This window comes from Petaurus breviceps, unplaced genomic scaffold, assembly GCF_028583685.1.
Source record: "Petaurus breviceps papuanus isolate PSGF00001 unplaced genomic scaffold, PetGlider_PUasm1.0 207, whole genome shotgun sequence".
Taxonomy (NCBI): Eukaryota; Metazoa; Chordata; class Mammalia; order Diprotodontia; family Petauridae; genus Petaurus; species Petaurus breviceps.
Window position 1 is genome coordinate 11,011,967 of NW_027185850.1, and position 22,420 is coordinate 11,034,386.

General features: G+C 45.7%; 1 protein-coding gene across 1 annotated transcript in view; it reads right to left on the reverse strand.

Moving 5' to 3' along the window:
- Nucleotides 1–22,420, reverse strand: part of LOC138164897 (VWFA and cache domain-containing protein 1) — a 244,300-nt gene that overhangs the window by 7,238 nt on the left and 214,642 nt on the right. Inside the window, exons 17-26 of the mRNA XM_069092844.1 lie at nt 19,924–20,046; nt 18,566–18,665; nt 17,847–17,963; nt 16,050–16,210; nt 15,131–15,217; nt 13,987–14,103; nt 11,163–11,314; nt 7,804–7,965; nt 6,186–6,263; nt 4,552–4,653 (exon numbers count right to left, since the gene is read on the reverse strand). Coding sequence (XP_068948945.1) covers nt 4,552–4,653; nt 6,186–6,263; nt 7,804–7,965; nt 11,163–11,314; nt 13,987–14,103; nt 15,131–15,217; nt 16,050–16,210; nt 17,847–17,963; nt 18,566–18,665; nt 19,924–20,046 — 1,199 coding nt within the window. The remainder of the gene's footprint in view (nt 1–4,551; nt 4,654–6,185; nt 6,264–7,803; nt 7,966–11,162; nt 11,315–13,986; nt 14,104–15,130; nt 15,218–16,049; nt 16,211–17,846; nt 17,964–18,565; nt 18,666–19,923; nt 20,047–22,420) is intronic.

Here is a 22,420-nt window from a genome sequence, read left to right on the forward strand (position 1 = left end):
CTGTAGATCCTATATTTGACTGCATGCCGCCATCGGGGCAGGGGGGAGGGGGAGGAGAGGGAGGGAGAGAAATTAGAAACTCGAGGGATTGTGGAACTGAATGTTGTAAACTAAAAGTAAACAAATAAATTAATTAAAAAAATAATGCTGATAATAACAGTGAGAGGTAGAATTTGTATAGGACTTTAAGGTTTGCAAGGCACTTTCCATCCCCATTTTACAGATGAAGAAACTGGGACCCAGAGAGAGTAAATGATGCCCAGCCTAGTGAGTGTCTGAGTCAAGATTTGAACTCGTGTTCCTACAAACTCCCATCTGGTCCTCCCCCTTCAAATTCTAGTTCCAGTGTGTTTTCTGCATTGATTTTCCATTCCATTCCCTCAATGCAGTGCATGTTGTATCTAATGTAGCCTCTCTGTGCTCTCCCATGTGGAACATTCTCCAGCCTCCATGCATTTGTACACACAGTCAGCTGTCCATGCTGGAAGGCCCCCCTCTTCAGCCCCACTGGTGGATCACTCAGGTGTTGCCAGCTGCACGAGGCCTTTCCTGGTCTCCTGTGACCTGATCCAATGTTCTCTCTCCAGTATACCATCCCATATTTATTCTACTGAAGCTCTGGGGTGTGTGTGAGGGGTGCATTTCATGTAGATGAAAAGCGGGCTATAGAGGATCTTTTTCTGAAGGAGCTGTATTATTTGTTCTCTATGCTCCCACTTCCCAAAAGGTCAATATGTTGGAACAGTCGAGGACTGTGTCATGCACCAGGGAGGTCCCCAAACCATCACAGCCTCCAGCCTTGGGGCCAAAGGAACTGGGGGATCTGTGCTTCCAAAGGTTCAGAGCTAGGGGCTGTGCTCCATGTGAGGGTATCTTCTAGACCAGCCTCATCCCCAGCCCTCCTAGGTGAGCTCTCACCTTACCTTTCCAGGGCCCAGACCTCTGAGTGGCTTCCCTGGGGCTCCCTCATCATGTCATCTCCCCTCTGACCATACTCATCCTCTCCCATCTGAACCTTGTACTCTGCCTTGGCCCTCATAAGGCAAGTGAGCTCTAACCTCATCTCATTCCTTGGTGCAATGCCCACCCCCCCCCAACTTCCCAGGACCCTCTATGGGCTGTCTTCCTACATTAGAATGTAAGCTCCCTGAAAGCAGGAACTGTCTCATATCCTCAGTGCTCAGCATAGTGCCTAGCACATGGTAGGCACTCAACAGCCCACTGGACATCTCCATCAGGAGATCTCCTTAGCATCTCAAACTCAACTTGTCCAAAATGGAAACTACCATCCTTGTCCCTAAAACCATCTCTAACCTTCCCTTTCCCTGTTGAGGGCATCACTCTATCCTTCCAGTCACCCAGATTCACAACCTGGTCATTGTCTGTCATTCTTGACCCTTCCCTCTTCTCTCTTCCTCACCTTGTCACTCAACCCCACCCCCATATCCAATCAATTCTCAATTCTATCTAAATTTTATATATTTGTATGTGTATATGTGTATCTATTTACCCATGTATGTATGTATGTATGTATGTATCTATCTATATACCTGCCTACCTATTTGTCTTTCTATCCATCCTTCCTCCCTTCCTTCCTTCCTCCCATGCATCCATCCATCCATCCATCCATCCATCCATCCATCCATCCATCCATCCATCCATCCATCCATCCATCCATCCATCTATACTCTTCTCTTCACTCTCCTAGTTCCAGTGAAGAGTCGGTGCTGCCAGTTGTTCTTGTCCCCAATCCCCACTCCAAATCAATGCTCCTGCAACATAGGTCTGACCATGTCACTCCACTCCTCAAACATCTCCCATGGTTCACTGTTACGTCTAGGGAAAAATACAAACACCTCAGCATGGCATTTAAAGCCCCCTGCAGGCTGGCTGCCCCTCACCTTTCCAGACTCCTCTCCCATTATTCCCCCAAACTGGGCTCCTAGCTGTTTTTTGAACTCAGAATTCCAACCCCATCTCCATATCTTTGCACAATGTGTCCCTGGTGTCATTTTCTTCTCATATAATCCCTAACTTCCTGCAAGGCTCAGCTCAGGGTCCTAGAGGAGGCCTGCTCTGAGCCCCCTTGGAGTCATTCTTGTTCCCTCCTAAAATTATTTGTAATTACTTTTGTGATCTACACAGTAGGCACTTAATAGAAGCCTGTTGCCTGATTTTAACCCCTGCCCCACCCCAAACACCATTAGTAGAATGGTGAGAGCAAGACCTGCTTCTGTCCCTAATACCTTGTATATAGTAGGAGCTTAATAAAAGTTTATTGAAATGAATTTTGTCAAGTCCCTGATCACTTTCTCCCTGACGTGGTTTTAGGGATGGGGCACTCCCAAGTGACGAGTCACTCTGTCAGCCGAGGCTGGCACTTTGTTTATAATTGAGACACTGTGACACTGCCCAGGGCACAGGCGGGTTCAGACTCATCCAGAGTCACACCACCATTATGGAAAGGCCTGGAGGCTGCCTGTCCATTGCACCCCATTGACACGCTTCGATGGCCTCTTGAAGACGTGGAGCCAATGAGTGGCAGTAGGAACTTCTTCCAGTACTAAATGAGGGGGTCCACTCTGCCCCCCAGCAGTCCTGGGCTCCAGAATCAACCCCAACCATGCTCTGACCCAGCTAATGGGGAGCCAGGAGCATCAGCAGCTCAGGGTGGGGATTTCTGGAGGGCCCTCGGGACCCACAGCCTGCCCCTGTCTCCATCACACAGTGAACTCTTCTGTGCCTTAGGGAGAAGATGCAGCCAATGACTGGGGTAGAAGGCAGGGAACTCAAAGCTTGAGCTGGGCTCTGTGGGTTTTGGATCTCTCTCTCTGCCTGGTGCCTTTCCTCTGCTTCTCTTCCCTTGATCACCAAGACAAGGGGGCGATGAATGGACCATCTTAAACTTGCCTCTGGGCTCTACCAAGCACCTGCATGGGCCTCAGCAGACTGGGGGAGGTGGTGAGGAGGGATTGAACAGCTCCCTGTATCCTCTAAATTTGGAGCTAGCACCCTTGGACGTGACCAGTCACAAACCAGGATCTTTCAAAGGATGGTTGTTGTGCTCATTTAACGACCAGAATTTGAAAGACCATTCCTAAAAGTCACCCAGTCTGTACCATGTGAAGCTGAGTTCATTTTCAGGGTCTTGTGACTGAAGGATCTGTTCATGGTCCCAGCACTTTGGAGGTAAAAGGGTCTTGGAATGGGAATGTCATTTTTAAAGTAAAAGTTCTAATTTACAAAATAAAATTAAACTTAAAAATTTTCACCCCAGTGATCTGAATTAGAACTTTGTCTTCTATTTTGCTGCTAGGAATTTTCTGACCATTATATGCACTGCACACAGGAAATGGAGCCTGGCAGTGAGGCAGGGATTGTGATAGGTGGGAGAGGAGAAGGAGAGCATCCTTAGCATGGGGGCATAGCCTGTGCAAAGGAGTGGAGGAGGGAGACGGGCTATTGTGGGGAACAGTAGGCAGTCTGGTTTGGCTACGTTTCCAATGCCCGAGGGGGCTATCCCAATGGGACCTCAGAGGTTACCCAGTCCTTAGCAAGACCCCTCACTATTATACCTTCAAACATTTATTCAGGCTCCCCTGGAATACTTCTGGGAAAAGAGCCCCCCAACTCCAAGGAAGGACCATACTCTTTAGGGAGAATGCTAAGTAGAAGGAACCTTCCTTTATATTGGATTGAAACCCGTCTCTCTGTAACTATCCCAGATGCCTGGCATGTCCTCCCCCCATCCCCTGTACCTAGCACAGTGCCTGGCACACAGACGAATGCCTGTCCAATCGAACTGAATTGTTCTGGAGGCCATGGAACAGACAGCCCGCCGAGAGGCACCAGCAGCCAGGACCCTCGAGTCCAGGTCCGGCTGGGGCTCCTAGTCTGAAGGGTGCTGACATGACGGCACTGGCCACAGGCAGCACACACTTAATGACTGTTTACTGAGTGAATGAATCCCAGTGTTTGGGCCAATTAGCAATGCCAGGGGCTGGGCCACTGTCTAGCCTAGGGTCCCGATGAGCCTGAGGTCTGTGAGTCAGTGATGGTTTCAGAGGGGCCAAGCAGATGAGTTGTCTGAGGCAGGATTTAGCCCCCAGGATTCTGGGCTCCAATTCCAGGACCCCCTCAATGGGGTCTGCCCTCATGGATCAGCTGAGCTGATTCAGTGCAGCCATCCTGAGTAGAGAGAAAAGAATTCTAGGGAAAACCCAAATGGGCACTCCTTAAGGGCAGAGGCTGGTTTTGCCTTCCTGTGTCTCCACAACACCTGGCACCAGTCCTATGCTCAATGACAAATGCTGGTTGACCAACCCTGGGGTCAGCCTACTTAGGGGTCCTCTGCACTCCTAAACAGCGTCATTCCTCGGGGTTGCTAGGGATGAGTTATGATCAAACTAGCCCAGAATTCTACAGCTGGACAGTGTCTTGGGATGCCACATCATAAGAGTTTACCTAAAGACATTTCAGGAATGAACAAAGGGGTCTGAGTGGAGACCTACCAAGACCCACAGCTATGACCCTTGGATGTGGGGTCCTTACCGTGATCACTTTCTGTTCCAGATCGACCCCAGTACCGACGTCTCCGTTCTGGGCTATGTGCATGTCGCTCGATCACTGCTGCTATAAATCGAGTGTTGCTAACTGGGAAGACAAAGGCAATTTATTTTTACTCACACTGCGAATTCTTTACTATCCCATGTCCATTTGTTTCCCCCAGTGGGTTCATTCAACGCTAGGGCATCTGTGTTTTTGAAGGATGGAAATGCTAAGGGCTGTAGTAAGCAGAAGACAATTTCTATTTTGGAGAAGGGAGATGGAGGAAGCATTTTTAAGGAGGCATCAGATAAGAAGCCCGAGGAATGGCCAAATTTAGGGACACAAATTGGAGATAGAAAGTTCCCTAGAAATCATTGAGCCCAACCTACTTATTTTATCAACAGGGAAAATGAGCCCCAGGACTGACATCACCTTGGTAGTAAGTCAAAGGGCTAGGATTTGGACCTGGTCCCCCAACTCCAAATCCAGTACTCTGGACACAATCCCAAACTGCTTCAAACGGTTCCATATCTTTGGTTTTCTGACAATTAGGATCATAGGTCTTGGAAATGGAAGGAACCTTAGAGATGAATCTCGTTCTGACCTTTTTTATAGTTAAGAAAATGGAATATAGAGGGGAAATGACAACTCAGTTCACACAGCTAGTAAATGAGATAATAATATAATAACATCTAGCATTTATACAGAGCTTTAAGGATGGCAAAGTGCTGATTTTCATAACAACCGTGTAGGTGGCTGCTATTATCATCATTATTATTTTTACAGAGGAGGAAACCAAGGGAAATAGAGGTAAAGTGACTTGCTCAGGGTCACATGACTAAGAAGTGTTAAAGTAGGATTTAAATTCCATCTTCCTGAATCCAGGTCCAGTGCTTTGTCCATTGCACCATTCACATTCATGGGTCATAAATGAAGAGTGGAAAAGGATGGAGGACACCATCTTGTCCAACTCCTTTGTTTTCCACAGAAGGAGGTGTTGGGACATTTGGTCACTTGTCTCAAGCCATTTGGTGGTGTCAGAGACAGGATTTGAATTCTAGTCCTCTGACTCCAGAATCATTGCCCTTTCCTGGAAGTGGAAGGGACTTTGGAGAGGAATTGGATCCATTTCCTTTGTTGTACAGGTAAGGAATGGAGCCCAGATTGGGGCATCTTGCCTAGCACCATGCAGCGGAAGAGCCAGGTTTTGAATACAAGTGTTGGAAGCCCATGTGCATGTGACGTATAGTTTCCTTCAGTAAATGAAGCTCTCTTAGCTAAATATAATTCTTTTCTTTTTCCTGACGTATCTATCCAAGTCACCAAAAAGAAGAGCACATTCTCAAGTGCTAGATTGGGAAAGAAATGAAGGAGCAGGGATTCACAGCATGCTATTTTATTAGCTTAGCATACATACATCAAGCAATGAAAGGAAAAACTAGAGACACTCAATTCTTCAATTCCAAACAAAATAAAATCACTCACTTGGTCTTAACTTAGGGAGAAACAGCAGCAAGTAACTAAAAACCCTGGGTCTGAGCATCTCCAAGTGGAAAATGAGGCCAGAACTTCAAGGAAGGAGGAGAGCCCTGACTGGGCGCCCCATATGTAACAGGACAAGGGTGTGGTGTACTTACTGATGCCTCTGTCTTCGTGACTGTCATCATCTCTCTCGTCTCTGTCATTCTCTAGGTTGGACATGCGCACTGACATTTCTATCCAGCAATAAAAACAAAGACTTCTGGTCAGACTATCTCACCCAATGAACTCCTTGCTTTAATGCCCTGCTGGACAGTAGCACTTTGCTGAGTAGCAGAAAGATGAGTAGATTCTTAAGGCCGTTGAGTTAGGGGGTGGTGGGAAGGAGAGAAAAGAGACGCAAGACACCCCTCTGACTTCCAACTGCTTCCCAAAGACCTCTCCATGAAGGGAACGAAATTAGTGGGAGGGATGGAGCATTCTACCCACTAGTCCAGAGAGCTAGACACGGAAGGACACAGCCACAGTGAAAACTTGGTTCGGGCTAAAAAGCTCCTGGTGACTCTTCCCAGAAACCCAATTTTAGAGATAAAAAGTCAAACGATAAAGTAGTACTGGTGATGATCATCATCTCCCGGCTACCCCCCCCCCCACCATTGGGTTTCATTTTGGGTTGGTGAGTCCTTCAGTAGAGGGAGCTCCCTTTGGGGAAACTGCTTCTGATTAGGAACCCATTTGGAACTTCTACGTGTCTTAGAGAGGTCCCTGAGGCACAGTGACAGCTGAAGTGATGTGTGCATTGTCACACAGGCAATCAGTGTCAAAGGAAGGACTGAAACTCAGGAATCTCTGACTTAAAGGCTAGCCCTCCATCCCCTGTACTGCCCTTGCCAAGGCAGACACTACTTTAAAAAGCAGCAAGGCTTGGTATAAAGAATTATAGGTTAGAAGTCAGGAGATCTAGGTTTGAGTTTGGGCTCACTGTGTGACCTTGGGTAAATCAATTACCTTTCTCTGGTCTCAATGGCTCTATCTGTAAAATGGCAGGCTTGTATTATAGCTATGCTCTAGTTCTAACAGGGACAAAGCAATCTAATTTTCTGGTAACCCTGGTGCTGCCGGAGGGCAGGGTAGGGTCAAAGCCATGCTGTAACAGGCTAATCACATCAACAGCATGCAGTCATGTTTTAAATAAGATGCCCAGCAGTAGATACCCATAATAACAAGATGCACCACAAGAGGTCTGCCAGTCTGGGGAGACATGATGCCCAAATGTTCTGAGTCACCAGCCTGGCAAATAGCACGGGAAGCACCTTTCTCCCCAGGACAGTGCAGAGAATGCTTCTGGTGGTATTCGAGATCTCTGCCTAGCCCGAGCAGAGGCCTGTCAAGGGCTTATTGGCACCAAATGAGAAGGGACAAGATGCTGGGCAATCTCTGGAAAAAACAAATAAAGCTCTCAGCAAAGGCTCATGGGACTCACACTTGAAAGGAAATAGGAGAAGATGCAAAGGAAAAATCAAAACCAGACATCAAGCAGGTAAACATCTGCATCTGCCTAGAAAACAGGCCCACAGCATGGGTACTGCAATTTTACTGGTTATTCCTACTCCCAGACATTAATTAAATGTTTAAGTCTGGAACAACTGGGTATGCTGATTACAGCTTTCCCTGGACCAGTCTGAGAGGCCAATCTCTGGGATTGTTTGGGGTGTATGGGCAGTTGGATGAAGCCTTCAGCATTATCAGGGGACTGGGTGAGAGCCTTTAGCTTACCCTGGGCAGCCAGAGGAGACATATGCTGATGGCTTCGGCGGTGAATCTGATGGCGGTAGGCATAGACGGCCAGCACAAGTACCATGATGCATCCCATGATCCCCCCAGCAACTGGTCCCACGGGGGCACTCTTGACCATGTTCAAAGTAATCACTTCATCACCTTTGTTAAAAAACAGACGACAGATAAATGTCATAGAAGCAAAGGAAGGAGCAGAAGAGAGAAAGAAAAGAAAAGATCAAAGAATATCTCAAGTCAACAAGATATCAGAGTCAGCTGGTGGCTCTCAATGTAAACTGCAGGACCACCTTGCTGGTAGCCCAGAGTAACAAGGGGGGAGGGGCAGCAGAATGGACAGGGAGGGATGCTGAGTGAGGAAAGTAATTAAAGGACTAAAAATCCCCAGCAAGAGCTTTGTTGGTTAATTGAGCCAGGAATGAGACTGAGGATGTCACCATATTTTGACAGGCTAGAAGGCTGGGCCAGGTCTAGCTTAGTTTAAGAGGGATCAATGTAAAGTCTTAAACTGGGGGCACAAAAATTAACATCCCAAAGCTAGGTTGAGAAAAAGTGTGCCCGTTTCCATTCTGAAAATGATTCAAGTCTTCCCTCGTCCTGGACTACAGTGAGCAGGCTGCAGGTTCAATGGTACCAGAACCAAAGTTTGCCACTTTGTCATAGGTTAGATTTTTAATAAATGATTGGTGGTTGATTGATCAATGGGGATTAACTGTGGGAGATGATGGCCAAGGAAGGCAAATGTGATCTTAGACTATATAAGGAGCGGCATTGGCTTCAGGGCTAGAGAGATGAGAGTCCCTGTCCACTCTGCCCTGGTCAGACCACATCTGGAATATTATATTCCCTTCTGGGATCACATTTTAGGAAGGGCACTGACAAGCTGGGGAGTAGCCAGGAGGGCAGTCATGGCAGTGCTCCTCAAGAACTGAATATGAAGATGGGCTGTGGGGAAATGTGGGCGTTGACCCTGAAGGAGAGAAGACATGGGAGGATGGGGGTGGTTGTTTTCATCTATTGGAAGGAATGTTGTGGGGGCAGGGATTAGGCTGGTGCTATTTGGCTCCAGAAGATGGAATTCAGGTGAATGTGGAGACAGAGCAAAAAGGCACCTTTGGTCTTGATGTCAGGGAAACTTTTTCAGCAATTAGGGCTGTCCCAAAGTGTGAGGGAGTGTCTCAGGAGACAATGAGGTCACTTGTCATGAGAGACTTTTAACGGGAAGCTTGATGACTGTCTATTTGCCAGGGAAATTAGAGAAGTTATTTCTTATAGCAGGGGCCCTGAACTTATTTTAAAAAAAGAACTTGATAACTGTGTTTCAATGGAATTGGCTTCCACTATAATCCTGTGTATTTAAAAACACAGTCTGGATTCTCCAGACTGTCTAAGGGGGACATGACCCAACAAAGGCTAAGAACTCCCATGGTTTGCATACAGGTGGGAGCAGGTGACTCTTCTCACTCTAGAGCTTGAGCCCATGAGCCAGAAACTTGACTCCCTCCCCATCACTGACAAGTGGTAAGCCAGGCTTTGCCCCAAATCCCCTGGAGCATCAACGTCCCAAGGAAGCCCTCTCCATTTTTCAGAAAGCTCTTCTTAGGAAGTACTTCCCTCTCATGAGCTAAAAGTCATCTCCTTTAACTTCCCTCAAGGTCTGCCCTCTGGAGCTGGGCAGAATAAAGTCTGATGCCTTTTCTACATGGGAGCCCTAGAATTGCCGAATCTAGGGCTGTAAGGAACTGTTTTCCATTCACTGAGCCTAAATCTCTCTCCTTGCAAACTCTCCCTAAAGACAGCTATCATGTACCCCCAAAGCCTCCCATCTCCCCAGGTTAAACATGCTCAGTTTTACCAACCAGTCGTCCTTCTGGCACAGCCATCGGTGCCTTCCCCCTCAGGGTGCCTTCCCCCTCAGGGTGCCCTCATTGGGAGGAGGCTCTGCCTTGTTCTTTTCCTTGCCACAATGTGCACTGAGACCTGCTCACATTCTCCTAGAGAACTTCGCCAGACCCCTCCTTTGCCATGTTCCTTCCTTGTGTTATATTTACACATGTCCATGTTGTATCCTCCTCGCTGCACTTGAATGCTGGGGTTATTTCATTTGGCTTTCATACCCCAAGTGCCTAGCATGGTGCAGGGCACACCGCAGTTATTTAATAAAGATCTGATGATAAGGATTCAGAGTAACTTTAAAAAGAGCAATGTAGTATTGTGTCATGGGGCAGCTAGGTGGCACAGTGGAGAGTGCACCAGGCCTGGAGTCAGGAAAGTTCAAATCCAGCCTCAGACACTTACTAGGTTGTGTGACCTTGGGCAAGTCATTTCACCCTGTATGCCTCCGTTTCCTCATCTGTAAAATGAGCTAGAGAAGGAAAAGGCAAGCCATTCCAATATCTTTGCCAAGAAAACCCCAAATGGGGTCACCAAGAGTAAGACACAACTGAAAAAAAAATGACTAAGCAACCACAGAAGTATAATATAAGAGAACTGGAGTTTGGAGGCTTGGATTCAAATCTTAGAACTCCTCCTACTTCCTATTATATGTTATATTGCTCAAGTGGCTCAACATCTCTGGGCCTCAACCTTCCTCATCTATAAAATAAGAGGGTGTGCATACCCAGATGACCTTGAAATCGATTTCTTGCCTGAAATCCTGTGCTTTCCTCACCATTTTCCTCACCCTCCAGTTAAACCTGGGGTGAGACTAATTTCAGATTGGTGAGAAAAGTAATCAGCTGGACCTTAGATCTCCTTTCCTTTCAACCTTTATCCTCTTTATATAGTCTTTTCAATTAGTGCAGGCCAATATTTAAGTTCAGAGTGTTGATAAAAAAGGAAACCCAAAGGCATCTGTCTCTTTGATTGGAATGTCCCCCAGACTGCCTGCGGGCTTCAGCCGTGGTCCAGCCAGCTCAGAGCCCAGAGGTGTGCGTGTATGTGTGTTTGGGAGGAGATTATCTCCTCTCTCCTTCTCACTCGAGGCCTGGCCCAATGCAGTTACAGATCTCATTAGCTTTCTTGCTATGTGGTTGGCTCCCAAGGAGCTTGCTGGCCAGCCCGATAAAGTTTTCTGCACCAGAAAATCCCATCTATAAGAATCTGCAGGTTCAGATGGCCTCAGTCTCATTCTTTCCCCCTGCTTTAGAAGCCACCAGCTGGGGAAGCAATTGTCTGCTCCTTGGGGGGCCTTGGCCAAAAGCAGCTGAGAGAGGGGATTAAGGAGACAGGGAAGATGCTCATTCTGAAATGTCATCCCCGTCACGTAGGCGAGACTGACAGCGTCAGATGGCAGCACTCATGCCGCCTTCTGCCTCGCGGCTCTGAAGCAGAGGCCTTACCGATCACACCCATGTCATCCACATAGGGGCTCTTGGCCCCCACAATTCCACCGAAGCATTCCTTCTGAGGTGCGCAGTATGACTTGTCTAGGTGGGTCTTGCCATCACTGTCCACCATACACCACTCACAGTCCAGCACCCCAAAGCAGTCCCTGACAGAAAAGGAAAGTTTTCATTTCACTACTCCATGAGATGAAAATACCCTGCAGGTCCACATTTGCTTCCCCCCTCCCCACTCTAATCTCTGGTGCTTGGGGGTGTGAAATATTACTGTTCAAGGGAACCGTTGCCTCCATGTTTCTCCTTGGGGGTGGCTGGCGAGTGTTACTGAGACTTGCACACTGTTCCAAAGAGACCCTGCTGCCTACGCTGCCTCGCTGACTCATAGCATGGTGCCAAGAACCCGGGCTCTCCAGGCAGAGGACCTGGATTCAAAGTCTCCCTCGGCCACTATTACCTGTGGAATCTGGTTAGTCCTGGGATGTTTCTAAGGGAGCCTCAGCTCCCTCACCTTCAAAGGGAGGTCACAGTGGATGCCTCCCAAGTCCCTTTTTGACCAAAGTAGTAGCTCTTGAGGCTTTTGGTCTGAGGACACCTGCAGTTGTAAAAATCATTGAGGATTCCCAAGGCCTTTTACTTATGTGTGTTCCATATTGATATTTATCATATAAGAAATTAAAGCTGATAATCTTAAAAATATCTATTAATCCTTCAAAAACAACAATAATAAACCAACTGCATGTTAACATAAATAATATATATATATATTTTTTTTTTAAAGCAATCAGGGTCAAGTAACTTGCTCAAGGTTACATGGCCAATTATTATTTCTGGTTGTGGTGCTAAGTATCTGAGCCCGGATTTGATCCCCAGGTCATCCCGACACTGGAGCCGGTGCTCTTACTCACTGAACCACCTGGCCGCCCCGAAAATAATATATTTTAATAAACTGTATTTTTCCAAACAAGAAAAAACCAATCTGTTGAGAAGAATGGCATTGTTTTATATGTTTTTGCAAATCATTTTAATGTCTGGCCAAACAAGAGATGGCCAGATTCTCATATCTGTGCCTGCATTCAATTGCTTGCACTATGTTGTTCTGGTTAAAGAAAATGAAGAAAATCTCATTTCACACACATATGTATTTGGAAGAGGGAAGAGCATTTTAATAGGCAAATCCTATCTCTGTATTGCTACCACAATATTAATAATAATTAGCAGGTATAAATCTAGTAATATCTAGTAATATGAATATACTAATAATGAATCATCTTACTAATTCTAACAGCGGTCTTTGTATTGCTATAACCATTGTTTGGGTTTCACAGACCCCCGTTAGGGTCTTGAGGGCTCCTCAGACCACACAGTGGGAGTTCTCCATCTCAGTACTACAGAAAGGGGCTTCGTTCCTGAGGAGTGCCATTCACTGACCCAGATGTAAAGAAAATGGAAGTCAGATGATATGTACTGAAGTGACCTCAGAGAGCATCTCTGGGCTCCCATTCAGCCTCTTTTTCTCTACTTCAAATATAACTTTTAAAATTAATTTTTATTGCTGTCTTTTGTTCTTAAATCACTTTCATTCTGAATATATTCCTTCTCCTTTCCCTACTCACTGATAAGAAAGAAGAAAAAGAAAAAGTAGCTTAACAAAGGAACACATTGACAGAATGTGATGGCATATGCCGTATTCTAAGTCCCTAGTTCCCCACCTCTGAAAAGAAGAGAGGGAGGTGCACACCCTCATTCCTTCTCTGGGGCCAACCTTGAACATTATAACTTTAGCTCTTTTTTTTTCAGAGAGAATTCTAATGAACTTGGCATATGGTTTCTCAGCTCAGAGCAGAGGAGAGAGAAGAAACTGAAGGCAGATAACTGTTGGGGGCAAGAAAAGCATCCGGAAACTGATGGTGAGGGAGGATGCAAAGCCCGGCTCCCTGCAATCTCCAGGAGAATGAAAATTGACTGAGGGTAGGGGCCGAGTTCTTGAAGCTTAACAACTAGATTCCTGACATCAGCCTCCTTTCCAACCACTCTGAGTGAGAAACTGAATGATGGTCAGCTTTCCCATCTTTGATTTTCCTTCTATCCACTGGATGGTAATGAGGTATGGGTAATAATGGCCAATAGGCATGGTTCGGCAGGGCGCTGGCTCTGGAACAGCTAGGAGCCCCGAGTCAGAAGGACCTGAGTTCCAAACTGACCTCAGATGTTTACTAGCTGGGTGACCCTGGTCAAGTCATTTGACCCTGTATGCCTCAGTCTCTTCAACTCTAGAATGGGGATTATAACACCTATCTCTGAGGGCTGTTGTGAGGATCTGATCAGATAATCTCTGTAAAGTGTTCAGCACAATGCCTGGTACACAGGCACTTGATAAATTCTTATTCCTTTACTCCTTTCTCGAGGCTAAAGGTTTGGATTCAAATCTTGCCTCAGATGCTTACCACCTACGCGAGCTTATATAGGTCATTTAATTTTCTGAGCCTTAGTTTTCAGTATCTGTGAAATGAGAGTGTTGAGGCAGATGACCTCTGGGGTCACTGGAACAATAATCCCATAACAAGCAAAGTACCTAGCAAAGGAGAATGAAATGTCTTATACAGCGCTGGACCTAAGCAGGCAACCTCAGAGGGTCTTGAAAATAGCTTATAATTCTCGCTGCATCACATTCCTCCAAATATTAGGAGGAGACATTGTCCGCCTGTGGTGGGGGAGGGGTTGGCTGACAAGGCCGCCTGCTGGCTATTAAACCAGTTCCCTTAATAGGCTCCAGCTCAGCAGGTCTGGAATGTACCTAGAGCCAGCACGGACAGCAGCTTACCCACTTTCCATCCTCTGATTGCATCTGCTGTTGACGCACTGGGGCAGGGCATCTTGCAAACCAGGGTCAATGGCTGTGTATGTCACTGGCTCCTGGTGGACCTCACAACTTGGATTTCTATTTAGGGAAAGCATGAAAGTCATAAGAAATACACTATTCCCCTCAGTCAACCAGGCCCCATCTCCCCAGACATGGGTGAATTTCTAGCCATGGCAGATGTACTGAAAGCATGTTCTATGAATGCTGATTAAATATGGGACTTGGGGTTGGGAGGTGAGTTCAAATTCCAACAGTTGTATAGTAGCAGGAAAGTCCCTGAACCTTTCTGGCCTTTGATTTCTTCATCAATTAAATGAGGCTGGACATACTGGTACTATCTGCCTCACAGAGTTGGGAGGAAATCACTCCGTAGAACTCAGAGCACTAAGGAAATGACAGGTTCAGGTGGAAGAGCTGGTTCTAGAGTTAGAGAACCCAGATTCAAGTCCTGGCCAGCCCCAGAATCAAGGAGCCTGGGTTCTAGTCCTGGCCAGCCCCAGAATCAGGGAGGTGGGGTTCTAGTCTTGGCCAACTCCAGAACTGGGGAGCCTGGGTTCTAGTCTTGGCTAGCTCAGGAGTCAGAAGATGTAGGTACTAGTCCTGGACAGCTCTGGACAAAAGAGGATCTGGGTTTTTGTCCTGGCTGGATCTGGAATCAGAGAACCTGCGTTCCAGTCCTGGTTGGACCCGTATCTCAGTGCTGGCTCCTTCCCTTTTCTTAGTTCAACCCACTTTACTTGTCTGTACCTTGATTTCTTCATCCCTCAAATGGGGGGATTGGACTAGATGACCTGTTGGGCTCTTTCCACCTCTACATCTATGAACTGGTTGCCATGTAAGTAAGAGCTTTAACTTTTCAAATGACATATATGTAGTAAATGCCTTGAGTTCTCTTCACTGCAAAGCCTGGAGGTAGATTTCATTTTGAAGCATTTGTGGGGCTCATAGAACTTGGACTAGGTGATCCTAAGATACCACCCTCGTCAGACACTGCCCTCCTCATCTAAGCTCCTGCTCATCAGCTGGATACCTCATTAGGATGAATCATTTCCCCCCACCCTTCCCCAAAGCAGCCAATCGCACAACCCGCCCCATTCATTTTTACCTGTTCTCGGCATTGGTGAGGTTGCCTGTGCACTCGTTGACCTCCAGAGGGCACTCACAAGGACATTCACATTCATTCTGTTCCATTCTTGAAAAAAAATGAAAATGACCATTCACAAAGTGTCAGCAAAAAACTTCAGATCATGATATACAAAGGGAAAATGAGATTCCAGGATAAATTAAAGGGTGCCAGGCCAATTACTAAAACCATTAGGGATTTAAATATTTGGGGGTGGGGACAGGTAGAAATGTGATTTGTGAGTTCATCTGAATGGAAATCCTGGTGTGGAAGCTCCCTTCTGCTGATGCAGATCCATCTCTCAATAAGCATTTATTAAGCACCTACTTTATGCAAAGCACTGAGGAGACAGAGAAAGGCAACACTCCATTTCTGTTCTCCAGGAGCTCCCAGTCTAATGGGGAGACAACACACAGATAATTGTGTATAACCAAGCTATCTAGAGGAGAAATTGGAAATAAAAAGGGAAGGCACTAGAATGAAGGGGGATGGGCAAGGCAATCGCTTGCCTCTTCTACTCTTAGAGAGAAGCCTGGGGGTCTGAGAGGTTAACAGACTTTGCCTAGGGTCATCCAGCTGGTAGGTGTCAGGGGCAGGATTTGAACCCAATTCTTCCTGACTCCAAGCCCAGCTTTCTGTCCATTACAACACATGACTTCTCTTTCAATACACACAGTTAAAACATCTGCCTTTGAACAAAGTTAGCTGCAGCAGGCCAGATGTGCTCAAAGGGCAATGTATTTCCCTCCTCCAGCATCATCCCCCAGATTCCATTGATCCTGCATGCCGAGGTCTTGTTAAAAATGCCTGGTATCCCCTTATTTATCTATGTTTATAAGCAGGAAAAAGTAGGAGCCCCCTTGTTTGGGGGGAATTGGGGGGCATTCTGATCCCTGCTTACCTGTGACAGTTCAGACAGAGCCTGTCCACCATGCTGCATGCGCAGAATGCCAGAGAATCACAGGTTTCATTCACTATCCCGACAAAAGCGTTGGTTCCCGGAATTCTCGTCAGCCGGTATTTAGAACAGTGGCTTCCGTGAACAAGGTTTGTCAAATCCCCCTGGAGAAGAACCAAGGTGTTTCAGAAATGAAGGGGAATCTTGCTTCTGGGGGAGAAGGGATGAGGGAAGAAAGCAAGCTTTTATTAAACACCTACTGGGTGCCAGGCTTACAAATATAATCTCATTGGCGGGGCAGACACTTAGCCGCTAACTTTATCTGATGACTTAGCGCCAATTGTTAACCGCCTCTCTTTAGCAAACTGGCTGCCTTTCCATAACAATGATCTGGGCAAATCAATGAAGTCTATTAAAAAAGTAGCCCTAACTAACCAGAGGAGACTTGTTTTTCTTGCCTAGAAAGGACTATTTCCTTTCCTAAAATAATAAAGTGAGCCCAAGATTTATTTGAACTGGTTCAGATTGAGACAATATATATGGGAAGCACTTGGCAAACCTGAAAGAGGAATATTATTATTAATAATTAGCTATTATTATTCATTATTAAGTAAAACTCAAAGAATAACATATATAGAGACTACAATAACTAATTGGTCAGCCAAGAAGCATTATTAAATGTCTGCTGTATATTCTTGGCGCCGGAAATATAAAGACAATGTATTTGAACAATGTAAACCACGAGAAAACTAAGAGGGAGCCAGGAGTGGCCCCAGAGAAGAGACAGTGAAATTGAAGCCTCTCTTGTCAGCAGGGAAGGAATCCAACAGATTGACCAGACGGCTTCACTCTCCTGTTGTCTTAGCTTAACATCTGTTTCTCTTTCTTATAAGGGAAGTTTGACTGGGGAAGGGAGAGGGACAATAGATCCCCAAATGACCATTGATGCCAAACCAAAAGGCCCCAATAAAGACTACTGTCAACATAATAACTAGAAAAGTGATGGGCTCAAAGGGGAAGGGAGGAGGGATGTGGTCAATGTAGGAAAGTGTTTCGCAAGATGCTTGATATGGGGTTTTCTTCTCTCTTTATTATTCAAATTGTGGGAGAGAAAATAATTGCTTGTTTTAATAATTAAAAAATACTTTCTTCAATTAATCTCAAAGGGGTGAGTAGTGGTAGTATTATCTCCATTTTACAGATGGGGAAACTGAGGCTCAGAGAAATGAGATAAGTTGCCGAAGTTTATGAAACTAGCAAATCGAAGGTTTGGGATTCAACTCCAGCTCTTCTGATTCCAAATCCAAACTGATGCAGCTGATTTAGCTACCTCATTGATCAAACACACTGGGCATCAGCCAACATTGAACTTTGGGTGTATCTAGCACTTAATTTCTCCAAGTCCCTGAGCCTACTAGCCCATCTTGTCACCTAGTGTGTGTTTTAGAGGAGGCAAGCTAGCTTTAATATGGACCTAAACAAAGTTAACTAGAAAGGAAAACCGGAAGACTCTCTTCCCAGTCCAGGGCTCCACCCAAAGTCAAATGTAAAGGGTTGTAGTTTTCTGTAGCCTAGTTCCCGTCCATCCATCACCATGCCTACCCAAAAGCTGAGCTCCTCCACATTAAGAGAGGCTGAGCAATTGCAGAAAAGACTAGAACAAAAGATAGCAAAGGGTTAAAAGAAATCCTGACAAAACAAAGGCAATGGAACCTGTAATTAAAGCAGAAAGCCTGCTGTCCAGGTGTGTCTGCTGCACGGCCTGTTGGAAGGGAATGGGAGGGGTGGGAGCTCACTTACCACAAGACTAGTGTTAAATTTATAAAACCTCTGCACGGTCCTGTCGCTGAAACTGTTACACAGATTTTTCTTGACAAAATTGGGGTGGTTCAGAATGTCATTTGCCACCAGCGGCTCCTAGGAGGTGGAAGAAAAGAGCTGATCAGCTGTGTCACTTCAACAAGCATTTATCAAATGGCTACCATGTGTGGCAGGAACTGTGCTGGCCTCCAGGGAAACTACGACAAACAGCAACCTCTGCCCTCAAGGAACTTACCTTCTACTTGAGGGAAAACATGGACACAGATAAGGAAATAGAAAAATACGTGGAGGGGAGTAGAAAGTCCTTCTAGTCAGGGCAATGCAGAAAGCAGAATCATTGGGGTAACAGGAACTGCAACTTGAAAGAAGTTGGGGGGGGTCCTAGAGGTAGAGGCAAGGAGAGTGAGCACTCTAGGAAAGAGGCACAGCCTATGCAAAGCCCCAGAGACCAGAGATTGGGGATGAACGTTCTGTAAGGGGAACAGCAATGGAGTGTAGAGTGGACGAGGGGCAGCCTAGAAAGACAAGGGGAATTAGATGGTGAAGGGTCTTTAATGATAAGCAGGAAAATTGGTATTTTATCCTCCCCATCGCCCCGGAATCTTCTTCCTCAGGGCAGTCACAAATTTGAGGAATATCAGGTGTTTGGCAGCTTTGTGTAGGAATGAATGAGCTTCACCTCCCTTCACAACCAATACCTTGTGTGTGATGTGCTGCTGTTCCACAGGAGCATGGCCTTTGGGGTCGATGAGCGTTGGGTGGGCCACCAGATAACCCCTGTCCTCCATGATGAAGCACCTGCTCCCAAAACAAGAAAAGCCACATACCTCAGTCATCAAGCAAGGGTCAAGAGAGTCAAAAAACAAAGCTTCCTGTCAACTCTGAAAAGTAAGACTCTACGTAGATCTAAGCTCCTGAGGTCAAGGCAAGTCAAGTCAACAAGCATTCCTTGGGTGCCTGCTGTATTCCGGGCACTGTGCTAAGTTCTGGGAATATGAAGAAAGGCAAAGCCAGCTGTTTTTGAAGAAAATCCTTCTTGCTGACAAGGTGCATGTCCCAGGATGTGAAACTGGAACGGGGTGTTATGCAGAACACTAATATAAGTGGAATCCATCCCCATCAAAAGCAATACAAAGCATTATCCCAATTTGACAACTTTTAGAAAGCTGAATGCAAAAGAAATGTAGAGGAAGGGAGCCAGGTATCTGCATTCCTAAATTTTTAAGCCAATCACACACACAATTTCCCTCTGCATATAGACCTAAATATATACAATTACATCCAGAGATCGTATCATGAAATTCATTTATGACAAGAGCCAGAGCAACTGCTGTCCAAGCCATGTGTGCCAGCTAGTGCCATCAGACTATTATGAGAAAGCAAGGAAGACTTCTTGTCCCTTGTTGTTGTTGAATCATTTCAGTCTCTCCTGACTCTCTAGGAGCCTGTTTGGGCTTTTCTTGGCAAAGGTACTGGAATGGTTTGCCATTTCCTTCTCCAGCTCATTTTAAAGGATGAACAAACTGAGATAGAGTTAAGTGACTTGCCCAGGGTCACACAGCTAACAAGTATCTGAGTCTGGATTTGAACATAGGAATATGAATCTTCCTGATTCCAGATGTCCCTTTAAATATCTGGAAGGCAAAGACTTCTTTTCTTCAGAAATGGAACAGTGCCTTCAGAGGCTTCTGATCTCCTTAGGTCTAACAACAAAAACAACCCAAGAAAGACAGAAATGGGAACCCTTGTCTTCACCAGAAATGTCTGATTTCTAATGGAACAGAAACTTTGGGACATCCTTTGGCACAGATATACTTTATATCAGAGATGATGTCTATCTTCCAGTCTATGCCATAGAGGGTCATGCCTAAGTTGAGAAAACCACCATCTCCAAAAGAAAAGCTCTAGGTCAACACCCAGAGCACACCCTCACCTCCCCTGCATCAAAGCTCTCTGAGAAGTTATACATCATGTTTGGGATCCCCAGGTCCTTTCTGCATTCCTCTTGGTTTTGTGGTGTTTAAGCCCAATGGCTGTAGGAACTAGACAGGCTTACCGTATCTTGTTGCCACCATCTTGGTTACAAACTGGTAACAGGTCCATGAGAACTTTGTAGAAATATCTCAGTGTGAAGTCAATGCCCATCACTGCCACGGTATGCCCAGAAGACATCTGTGCACTTTATAGATACAATAAAGCAAAAAATAAAAGTTCACCATACAACAGAGAGGCAGTTTGATGTAATGAATGGAGAACTAGGCTCGGAATCACAAAGGTCCAGATTTGAATCTCACCTTAGACACTACTAGCTATGTGATACATGCAAAGTAGTTGGAAAACGCTAAGTGGTATGTAATTGTCAGCTCTTACAGAGATGTGAGGCAAAGATATGAAAAGGTGAATGACAACAGTTCATATGCAGTGTCAATCTCCTTTTAGTAATGGCTGATCCTGGCAGGGCAGACTTCTCTCCTATAGTCTTATTTCTCTGGAGAATAGAATGTACAGAATCACAGAAGGGCCAAGTTGGAAGGCATCTCAGAGGTCGACTAGACTGAGCCAAAACTGAACAAACATTTCTTCCAAAGATCATCCAGCCTCTCTGTGCATGAAGACCTCCAGTGACAGGGCGTTCCCTCCATCTCAGGGCAGGTTTTCCTTACTCTGCTTCAAGTGAAGTCCATATTTACCCATCTGTAACTTCACTCACGGCTCTTAGGAAGACCCTCTTGGGGCTGAGCAGAATAAACCAAATCCCTCTTCAATGACATCCCTTCAAATACAGAAAGATATCTCTCAGGATACCCCTGAGCCTTCTCTTTCCAGGGCCAGACATCCGCAGTTCATTCCACTGAGCTTCACTTGGCAAGGTCTCCAGCACTCTTACCCCCTCAGCTGCTCTCCACTACATGCACTCAATAATCAGAGGCCTTCCCAGTGTGGATACCTGTCTACATGTAGACCCTCATTGCCTCAGCTTGCACTTGTGAACTAAACATAGCATAAAATAACAGCAACTCCTTTTACAGAGCAAGGAAAAAATCCCACTTTATATACATGATTTCACTGGATCCTCAGTTGCAGTGCTCACCCTCATTTGAAAGGTGAAGACACTGAGGCCCAGACTGAGTTACTTTCCCAGGATCAGACAGCTAGTAAGTGTCCGAGGGGAGCCTCAAACTCTAGCATGCTTCTTTATATACATTATGGGGGAGCTGCCTCATTTTCACTGAGGAATCAGAGAGAGGCACCTAAGCCCTCATCTGTGCTCCCCTCCCTCCCCCAGAGACCCTCTGAGATCTCTCCCTGCCATGAGATTGGCCCTGGGACTAGAGAATCCCTGCTTTTACTTGGCATATTTTTTGCTAAGACACACTTTTGCAGAACAACAGAAATAGGAAGACAAAGCCCTACAGACTAAGACCTCAGGAAAATCAGTAGAGGGAGTTTCAGAAGGGCCTTCCTCCTAATGCAAAATCTAAATGTCTCACTAGAGTTTGCCTCTGAAATAGGATTTTTTTGTGTAGGTCTACTGCCCCCTTCTGGTTTTAACTGGCATTTGTGGTTACTTTAAACGATCGAAACCACTAGATAAAAATGAGAGTAGCAATAACAGCCAACATTTATATATGTGCCAGGCTCTGTGCCATTATTACCTCACTTGATCTCATTTCATATGGAAGAGTGAATGGAAACAGTGTGTCCCAAAAGTCTTAGTGCGGCTTCCAAGCTACAGAGGGCTTTGGGGACACCCTATGTATTCGTCTTCATATAAATGCTGCTTTTTGGATTCATGAGATCCTAGAATTTACGAGGAATCCCGGAGATTATCTAATCCAATACCTGTGTTTTACAAATGAGGAACTTGAGAGCCAGCGACAAGAAGACAATTACTCTTATTAGGTAAATAGCCTCCCTTGGGAGGGGCCCAAGATTGAGGATCCTAAAAATAATTTTGTTCTGTTCTATTCTACCAAGGTTCTGGTGTAATGCAAAGCATGTCGAGATCACAGAATCAGACATTCAAAATTGGAAGACACATGGCTGGCTGTTAAGTACAGACCAAACTTGAACAAGAATGTCATTTGTTGGCCCTGGAAAGTGGCCCTCCACACTTTGAGGACCTTGTGGACTTAGCATTTAGGGTCTGGTACAGAGTACGTGCTTAGTAAATGCTTACTGACCGGAATGACACCATTGTGGTTCTTTCTCTGGACACTCTCCAGTTTGTCAACCTCCTATCTCAACATGGTACCTGAGACTCAGTACAACACTGCAGATGGGGTCTGATGAGGGCAGAGTGAAGATGCATCTAACTAAGAATACATTTCAAATCCTGTCAGTTTCTGGAGGTGACTTATGTTTTCAATTCTATTCAATTCAACAAGGTCTCTCCTCCTCCTCTCCTCTCTCTCTTCTCTTTCTCCCTTCTTCCTCTTCTTCTTCTTCTTCTTCCTCTCTCTGTCTCTCTCTCTCTCTCTGTCTCTCTCTCTCTGTCTCTCTCTGTCTCTCTCTGTCTCTGTCTCTCTCTCTCTCTCTCTCTCTCTCTCTCT